General features: G+C 45.2%; 1 protein-coding gene across 1 annotated transcript; it reads left to right on the top strand.

Annotated features, from left to right (window-relative positions):
- Nucleotides 1-321: 321 nt before the first annotated feature.
- Nucleotides 322-7,995, top strand: LOC149333484 (sulfotransferase 2A8-like). Its single transcript, XM_089556068.1, has 2 exons — nt 322-407; nt 6,904-7,995. The coding sequence occupies exon 2, from the start codon at nt 6,924-6,926 to the stop codon at nt 7,866-7,868; it is 945 nt and encodes a 314-aa protein (XP_089412194.1). The 5' UTR covers nt 322-407; nt 6,904-6,923; the 3' UTR covers nt 7,869-7,995.
- The last annotated feature ends 2,056 nt before the right edge of the window (nt 7,996-10,051 follow it).

Raw genomic sequence — 10,051 nt, 5'->3', positions numbered from 1 at the left:
AAGAAATAGAACGAGGAACTTAATGTCTGAAAAACATGATTTATTATGTAATCTCAGCGAAGAAGCGGAGGGACAAAGGGACCTTGCGGTTTATAATGTGTGGTCGTTTACTGAGCGCCAGGCAGCGACATGAATCTACAAATAGCCGTGAAAAGGTATCTCAAAAACAGGGTGTCATTGCTCTGAGTGTCTATCTACTGCGGGGTTACTGCATACGTTGCCAAAGGGTTGAAGAATGTACAACTGATAAAACCAGGCAATGGGTGCTTGAGTGGCCATTGTCCATGATAAGGCTTCGACGAAAGAAGCGATACGAGGAACACGCAAAATAGCACAGAAGAAACGCCTCCTAGCTTTGCCTGGAAAGACTCAGAAGGCAGCAGCAACTGACAGGTACTACGAGAGAAGTAAGTGTGCCAAATTTTTATGTTGTCTCCGTGAAAAACTTGGGCCGTTGTGATCGCTTTAAGACACCTACCCAGATACCAATGACAGTATGCGCCTAGTATTTTTTGTACGTAGGGGGTGGTCTGTAGGAAAGAGCACGGAAATATCTAATAAAACGCGCCTTCCTGAAATTCAAGAGAGTTTAGTTGTTGTTTCTTTTTCATTACTGCAACCGCAAGTTTGTTTTTTTTTATAGTAGAAAGCTGATGACTACCATATCAACTTTTTGTTAATACAGAAAATAAATTATGAGAGTAGTGGCTGTGTAAACATATTAGTAGAACGTCAGGAGCTGTAAAGTCGCCGTAATGAATTTCGCGTTTTTTTATCTCTTTTCCTGTCCACCGATTCTGAGCTTAAAGGCAGCTTTATAAGCCTCAGATTGCATTTCTTCTGATATGTTGCTTCTCGTGCCTGCTAAATGCTTTCACAACTAAACGCTATGGGTCGCTAAATAAGAAAGTCTTGCGTTTGCCTCACTTTTCGCTATATCCAGTTCGGAAGAGCACAAATACAAGTTCGAGGGAATGGCAACTTATTCATTTTGATGGAAAAAGGAACTGTTTTTCAGCAGTTTATTTTTGCACACTGAAGGCAAACAAAATTTAATCAGCAGTCAATGAACAGCTGATGAATTCGCAAATGCTTTATTAAATATTCAAAAAACACGGCACATTTTCGATATCTCACGCATACTCAGGTGACTTTGAGAAACAACTGCAGTCTACACAAAGTTATACTGAGCAACTATTGCGATGTGCCCACGTCTTATCTGGTGATGTATTTTTCACATAATCGCAGTGATAGTAAACGAATAGTCACATTCCTGTCTCGATATTAGGCTCTTGTGCCATACACAAAAAATAAAATCGGTTTTCAGGAAATAAAAGTAAATGATAAGAGTCGCATTTCTCGTTAGATACCCACAGTATTCTGTGAGTACCGAAGTAAGAAAGAAAGAACCAATAGAGGAGGACTCCAGAATGATTGCGATAATCTCGGTACGTTTAACGTGCAGTAATACGGTGCGGCACTCAGAGGAGTAGGAGAAAAACCTTTACAGGGAACGCATTACGAGTACTTGTGGATGGGGTTGCTCACTCGAGGACGACACTGTACTTGGCCGCCAGCACTACTCTATTCGCCAGCCCTTGCTTGTTTTCGGATTCCGAGCTGGCCAGCTGCCCTCCCGCCGCTCGAACATTGTATTTCCTTTCCTAGAGGTCCCTTAATTATTTTTGTCTGCCCAGATCATAGGGAACAAACTCGGATATTCCTGTAAACCGCTGGGCACATGGGTACCTATTCTGTGTCACCTACGTCGAACAGCGGCCGGCGTGGATCCAATAGAACTTGCCTCCTCGGGTACAGCAGCCAAGTTCCATACGAACTGAGCCTCCATACTGGATCCAACACTGATGTATCAAAGGCTAGGGATGGTGTCAAGCAAACCGAGGAGGAGGAACGGAGATTCGAGGGGAAATTTTCTAGTTTCCTGCCTCCTTGCGTCGCGAAGATTGCGTTGGAAATACGGAAGAGGTAAACAGTCTACGGACGAGCGCCGATCTGTGATATAAGCAAGATGCGGTGGCGCCGCAGTCACCGACAGGGTCGACAGGGAATAAAAAATGGAGCTACAGCACATTTGAATGCGTGTGAAGGAGGATTTTCAGCTGTTTTTTTTTTTTTTACATAAAAGTGCACCTACGAAGCGGTCCTTTCGTGAACAAAAGCAGACTATAGCTTAGTCAGAATGCGAAAGTACGAAGCATGATTTCAAAGCGATGGATAAATTAAAGGAACATTTTACGTGGTACCATTCCCCCTGACGGGGCGGGGTGGCATTGTCTGTGCTGGTTCGCATTCACTGGCCATCCTCCTGTACGAGACCTTCTTTTCATGTAGAGCGGTCTGGCTTGACTAGGTTTAACGAATGTGATAAGGAGCAAACGTAGCGTGCGCCATAGCATATCTGACTCCGCCAGAGGCTCGCTGAATTCATAGTGACACCTAGCGGATTGAGAACCTGTTGGGGGTGTGTCTGGCTTCCCATAAAAACATTTATTGCGGTATTTTGAAGAGGTACCTTCGAAATCAAATACCTCACTTTGTCACTGGTGTTCGAAGTACTCGCCAACTGTTAGCAATCAGCTTATTCCTTGGATACTATAGGAAGTGGGAAAAAAACTTAATGTTTTTCAAACTCTTGTTTGCAAGGGTTGCACTCTCACTCTGTAAAACCTAGTGGGGAGGGTGGGGGGAGAAGGTGGTGGCTCCCGTGAGCATCTGCGACGGTGTTTTAAATATTTTTCACGTTTGAAGCAGCGTTTCATACTTTCCCATTCGGATCACCAGATCACAAATGGACCACAACATTGCTACTCTGAGAAATCAGACAACCGGTTGGAAACCATTTTACAAATTTCAAGGTCGTCATGCGCGCCTGCTCTGAGCGTTTCTTTTGCTTGTGCTTTGTACAGTTGCACCAGCGAGCCGCGTTGCCGAGACGCCATGCGCTTTCCGGCAGAACTTTTTTTTGTTGTTCGTAGTGGACCCTGGGCGCTTTAAGCCGGACGGCCCTGGTGTTCATCACCCGTGTTTTGATGCGTTTACGCGGGTGCGCTCCGATTTCGCGTGGAGCGAGCATGCGCGTACTATTGCGGATGTCGCCACTTTTTCTGGGAATGACTTCGGAGGCACTGCTGAAACACCAGCCAGCTCCGGCATCCGCAAGCGCACCACGTGAACACGGTGTTTACGTAAAGGGCAGCGCTTTCTCTACTAAGAGAGTAAGAGACATTATTTAATAAAGCAGAGGTCTGCCCGATTATGAGTCTAGCATGCTACTCCAGATGAGGATGAAAGAAGAGGGTGAAAATTGAGAAATAGGGAAAAAAGAAAGGTGACATAAACCATACTCAACACTCACGCCCTCACAAGCACACATGACGCGCCGCGGTGCCCAAGTGGTTACAGCGCTCGGCTGCTGGCCCGAAAGACGCGGGTTCGATCCCGGCCGCGGCGGCTGAATTTTGATGAAGGCGAAATTCTAGATGCCCGTGTAACGTGCGATGTCACTGCACGTTAATGAACCCCAGGTGGTCGAAATTTCCGGAGCCCTTCACTACGGCGTCCCTCATAGCCTGAGTTGCTTTGGGACGTTAGACATCAATAAACCAAACTAAACCAACAAACACACATGATTATCAAAGTATGTCCTCTAAATCCGTGCCCCTAAGAAAAATTATGAATGCTTTTGTTCCTCGCGCAACCGAAGTCGCATCACTCCAGTGTCCAAGGATATGCTACAGGTGCATGGGGCCGTCGTGACGAATTCTTAAAGCACTTAACAGTGCCAACTAAGAGGTGCGCACAAAGGACTATAAATTATACCGACGTCCTACTTTAGAGGTGAAGGCCCGATAGACATTTTGTATTCGAATGTACAGCTCTCGTGAACGGTGCAAAAACTTAGACATGTGGATATGTGAGGGCAATGACGTCACAAGGCGGATAAAAGCAGCGAGGTGAAGCATGGTAGACATCAGGGGGCGCAGAGCACATGCGCTCTGTATACCGAGCTTTCACTCAATGCATGGAACTAGTGGCAAGTGTTCGCAACAGTACGTCAGGCCCCAACGGAAGTGTAGGTATCTTCCGGCCTCTCCCTCCCCTCTCTTCCATGTGAAGAGCGAGATTTTCTCTTTCAACTTGGCCACTTGCAGCGCTGGCATTTGGCAGGTCGAGCTAGTATACTCAACGCTATGGCGGAAAAAACCAGGCCGTTTTTTTTTTTTTTTTTAAGGTGGGGCTTCAAACGTTATCGCCTTATTAAAACGCAACATGCGCGGCATACCATACTTAGCACTCTCCGGCCTTGTTCAGGATCCGGGATCCCAGACTAGGATGTATTTTTTTAACTACAAATTTTCTGTGGAAACACTGTACCTTTCATTTGAAGCAGTGCAACGCCGTTTTGGGAGAATGCTCAGGAGTAGCTCTCACTTATTACAAATCTGCTGCACTTTGGGGTATTCACCTAAAGATTCAGTTGAAAAAAACTCCAATAATTAAGCGTCAGCACTTGTATTGAACACAGTCTGTAAGGTTCGCGCTCGGCTTCGAACACGGCTGCGTCTTATCATCTTTTACGCTTTTGCTCGTGGTCAGATGCACGTTCTCGAGTGTTCGTGGATGGCTGCTCTGAAGTTACCATCCCCATCATTCAAAACTGTAGCATGCAGTTTGTGTGAAGGGAGCATAGAAGAGCAAGGGGGTTCATATTCATGGCACGTGGGCGCCCGGTTGTAAGGGTCACGTGTTTGTTTCGAGAAGCCAAGTGCCAAATTAGGTCCGCACTGCGGAACAGCTCTGTACCAACTGCTTGCTGTACACGCAATGAAAAAGCACTCCAACGGCATGCACTGAGAGCAAGGGCAAGCGGGTGCAACCCCACACTGTTCGTTCAGGAAGACCGAACCTCCTTTAATTTTACATGCCATGGAAACCGCCGTGGACGAACATTTGCACAATAGAACGTGTCGGTAAAGAAATAGATGAAGTGAAGGATTCCTTAAAACACTTTTTGTTAATGCACTGATGGTGATTGTATCCCTGACGAACAGCATGAAGAGGTTTTTAAAAGATAAAAGTGTCAACTTGCGACGAATCCAAGGGTCCTTACTTTTGCAATATATATTTATGCATTGAGCTCTGTTCTCTTGAATTCTGAGCGGAAATACAATGATAATGCGTTAAATACATCTGGTATTTCGGACCCTAATATATTTGCTTTTTTTCTGTACAGTAGAATGAAAATAGGAGCCGTTATTCAAAACAGCACCCTTATAATCAAAATTCAGATTAATACTAGCGCGGGAACTTTACATTTATTGAGCGAATTGGCTGCCACCCGCACCTTTGTCTTGTGTAGTATATGGGCTGTTTTACTCACACATTTATGCACGAAATTCTTGTATCAACCAAAATATATCCACTTGCCACCATCGCGCAATTGTACGTGCACTCCCAGACACCCTTAGAGAGTGTACGGTTAGCTTTCTCAACCTTAAAGGAGATGCCCTCGACTCAGCGCGGCAAGTTCCGCCAGGAACCTGCTATCAAGTGACAAGGAGGTTGCCGTTTGGTGCCCAGCTTTGGCAGGTCGCAAGCCAGAGAATGGGTCAGAACGATAGGCTCACAAAGAAAACAACTTTATGCAACAAAGAGGCGATACAGATTATTTTCTATTCCTTCGTAATAAGACATACAAAGTGATTCCGCAGAACAAAGCAACTCGTGTAAACTAACACTCTAGAGACAGTACAGTACAAAAGAAGCAATGCGCTTAAAGTCCACTAACACAAAAGGGCGTCAAACAAAGGTAATAGAGTTTTTTCCTCGGGCACTGCGACATTCAGACGACCGGATGATCCGATGGGCCCGTCCTAAACGCAGGAGCGCGCTGCCTCGCTGGTCCGTGGCTGGTCGAATTGTGTCGAGCTGGGAGTCATGGTCAACCTCCCTCACATACGGGCGCGCCGCGTCTGTTCTTCACACCAATGCAGGCTCGCACATTAACTATGCAATTAACTATGCAATTTCCTTCTCACTCTCGCGCCAGTCGCGCTTCGCCATTGGTCAGACGGGGAGAGCAGCTTCTAGAACATTCTTGTTCTACCTTCCGACACGGAGCCGCCGGCGCGCGAGCGAAGTGGAGAGGGCATCACTCAGCCGGCCAAGGCTACGCCGTCTCTGTCAGCAATGAGTAACATTTACTCCAAACTTCTCGCATTATATGCGGCACGGACGGACGATTCCTTTCATGCCGCGCCGGTGAGCGAAGTGGAGAGGGAAACAACTCACACATGGTTACGTTCTTAGTGAAGTTATTTTCTTCGATGTTCCAGAATAATCTACCGCGGGCGCTTCTGAGATTGGTTTCGTGCCTCGCTGGCTTTTCGGATGGTCGCCGAATTTCGCGCAACCCCTCCAAAATCGAGTGGCATGAATTAATTCCTATTTACAGCTCATTGCTTAAGACGGCTGTAAGGGTTTTTTTCACTGGGGTCGGATACAACTTAGTCTGCAAAGAATATCTGCCTGTTTTCATGACCGACACATGCTTTTCGTTTCTGGACGGGCAGTGAACAGTTTAAACATTTGTTGCTATATAAATAAGGAGTGAATCATTAACAGGAATTACAAGTGCCGGAAGTTTCATTTTTCTTACCCTTCAACAGCGCAAAACGAAATAACGTTAACTTTTTTCTTTAGTGAGTTGTTAGTGTCGTAACGCAGCACTGTGCGGGCGAGGTAGTTGTCGCCTGAAGTTTTTAAAAGTTGCCTCCTACTACAACCTATACCGCCGTTACACGGGTATCATGAGTAGAAAATGAGTCGCCTTTATATTCACTTCTAACGTATCCTGATACCTCTTCCTCTGGTCTTTTACAGAGTGAAGCACGAGTGGAGCAATGAACCCCGACACCCTCAAGTACATTGATGGCGTTCCTTTCCTCGACTACTTCCCCGAGGAAAATGTGCGCTCCGCAATGAAATATGAGCCTAGAAACAATGATGTGATCATAGTGACATATCCGAAATGTGGAACAACATGGACTCAGTACATTGTCTCCAACATCCTAACTAAAGCCAACCCACCCACTGAAGCTGGAGACTACATGCTTTACACGCCTTTAATTGAGTTCCTTGGCGCCGAAGCAGCGACGAGTCCCGCAAGGAAGGGGCCGTTGATCACCCATCTTCCATTGAAGAACATGGTCTTTTCTAAGCAGGCGAAGTACATTTACGTCGCAAGAAATCCGTATGATTGCTGTGTTTCCTTCTATTACTTCCTGAAAGCTATCACGCCCAAAAGCTACCAAGAGGTATCCTTTGAGTCCTTTGTGGAAAAGTTTGTGTCGGCGCGACTGCTTTGTGGTGATTACTTTGACCATCTTCTGGACTGGTATGGACTAAGAAATGAGCCAAACGTTCTATTCCTTACGTATGAGCAACTAAAAGAAGAGACAGAGCTGTGGATTCTCAAGATAGCCGACTTCCTCGGGAAAGACCATGGTAGCGCACTGAAGGAAGACAGAAAGCTGCTGGAGAAAGTGTTGGAATCATCCAGCGTGAAGCATATGAAGGCTGTGTTCAACCACAATCCCCATGACCGAGGAAAGTGGTTGGGCGAGCTTGCTGCTGAAAAATCGCTAAAGTCCTTGGATACGTTCAGAAATGGACCCGCAGTGAAAGAAGAAATGCACGAAGGAGCTGGTTTTGTGCGGAAAGGAGTTATAGGGGACTGGAAGAACCACTTCAACCCGGACCTGCTGGCAATGACCAAGGAATGGATCGGTAGCAAGACCAAAGGGTCGGATGTTATGGACTTGTGGAATACTTGTGGCCTCCCGTAGGGTCGGTTTCAATGAAATTTTGAATTAATGCTTAGTGCTCCAGGTAGACGCTTTTTTCTCTAAGACTTTGTCCTCCCAGCGGCACTGGACTTTTTTTATTGCAATCACACAATAAAAAACGCATAAACTATAGCTGAATAAATATATGCATTTTTTATTTTATATAACATGTAAACGTGAAGACATCGTGCAAAGAGGGCAGGCTCAGCAACAAATGTTTCACGGTGCTGTCATAATTTGTAATCTACAGGTAGAGGTAGCCTGTTTGTTTGGCGTTCTTCCTTCCTCTGACTTGTCTTTGGGACTAAAATGGTTTTATGACTGCTGAACTTTCGACCCCTTTGCACAGCAGTTTCAGGCTGCAGAACTCATTTAACAATGTAAAGATTTTAATCATTTAGTTTTCAATGATTTCTTGACAGCCGTTTATCACACACGGCATTTTAGTTCGCCTTCGATGAATCGGGCAATTATTTATAGCTATTAAGCATGCAAATTGACTTAGCTAAGTTTTCTTACCTGTGAAAACTGTAGGCATTGAACAGGTGACTCATTACTACTCTGTCAATATTCCAAGTATTATACATCGCATAAGGTACTTTTACCGGTTGGCAGTTCTTAACAATTTCACTTTTATTAATACATGATACCTATGGTCACTTGAAGGCTGCCTTCGCTGAGTGCGTTGAGCTCAGTCGATACAAGGTCAGGAGACAGCTGCCACGCATATACCGCTAATTGGTGGCACTTTTAGCTTTCTCCCGAATTAGTTCATATCTACTACAAGTTGTACTCAGTACCTTGAAGACTGCAGTTATTAGAGATTGGTCCAGTTTGGAGAACTTCAAAGTGCAATTTGCCGAAAGTATTCATCGTTCTGTTCCTTGCTATTTTCGTGCACCCAGTACCGATGCATGCTTAGCCAGTAGTTCAGGTATGCGGTTCGGAAAAACAGGAACGTCACTGATGACTCTCTTAATGCCTACTCGTCTTTGACAAGTTCTGTACATTATATCTGTCTCCGACCAGCCAATGGAGTCTGTCAGGCTGTGATTGCAAAAGGCAGTATCATGCTGATAACTAAACATGATTGAAATGCCTCACATTCTCGCGTAATTGTGACGCTCTGCTCGTAATCTTAAGTGCACTCAGGTTAACACATCCACGTGACCGTCACCCTCATTTTTTAAACAAAGGAGTGAAAATTTGAAAAGCAGCACCGGTTACATAAAATAGTTTACAGAAGAAATGCGCAGCTCTACCGAAGAAAATGAGGGACAAAACTTACTAGGTCAATGTTGGCGCATTCTTCGTGTAGAGGCATTCCAAAACGTGCGTTATCCATCGTACTACTTTACACTTCTCGAAATGCTACAGGGTACACTGTGCCAAACTATTACTCCAGTGCTAAAGTGTTTTCATGCATGTTTTTCATTCGTTTAGGGCCATTTGCTTTAATACACCACGTAGTTCGTTTGGTCCAAGCAGTCTATAAGAAGTTACTGATGCCAAAGCATTACTACCCTCATCATGATAAAAGTCGGCACAGTTGTTCGTTAGTGGGAATATGTGCACTCGCGTATGCTGCAGAAAAGCTTAGGGATGACAATAACACATAGGGTGACATCATAAATAGACCGTATGACTCTCACAGCTAGCCGAGCACCAGCACTTCTGCGCAATCATGTACATGTGGTTCGTCTGTATTTACTAGCCACTGGCCGACCTCAATGTGGTGCAGTTTGCCCTACAATATTCACAGCAAAGGTTGGAAGCAACCATTTGTCCTGCAGCATTTAGGGTGTCTTATGATTTCTCGTTGCACATAGCTTACATATACCAGGCAAGCTGGAGGCTACCTTGCGGCAGCAATTCGAATCGACTACATATGCACCTTCAATTTCGTGTCTTTCCACACTATTTAACCTTTACCCTTCCATTAAGGCGCAGTTTCAGGTGTCCAACAAGTTCTGGGAGTTATTATACCATTTCTTTCCATCAAAAACCCTATTCCTATCAAAATTGTGATGCCTCTGTTCTTCGTGTAACGTTCCGGGTGGTGCCATAAGCGCGGGCGTGTCTCTGCTTCGCGAGATTTAGGGTGGGTGTCAGTGCACCCAGGGACGCTATGACTTTCGTATTCTCACACGTAAGCAGTCTTAAGTGTATCTTCTCAATTTTTT

This window comes from Amblyomma mixtum, chromosome 8 (genome assembly GCF_055824585.1).
Source record: "Amblyomma mixtum isolate Tamu chromosome 8, ASM5582458v1, whole genome shotgun sequence".
Classification (NCBI taxonomy): Eukaryota; Metazoa; Arthropoda; class Arachnida; order Ixodida; family Ixodidae; genus Amblyomma; species Amblyomma mixtum.
The sequence above is the reverse complement of the archived record's forward strand: the minus strand, read 5'-3'. Positions and strand labels throughout refer to the sequence as shown.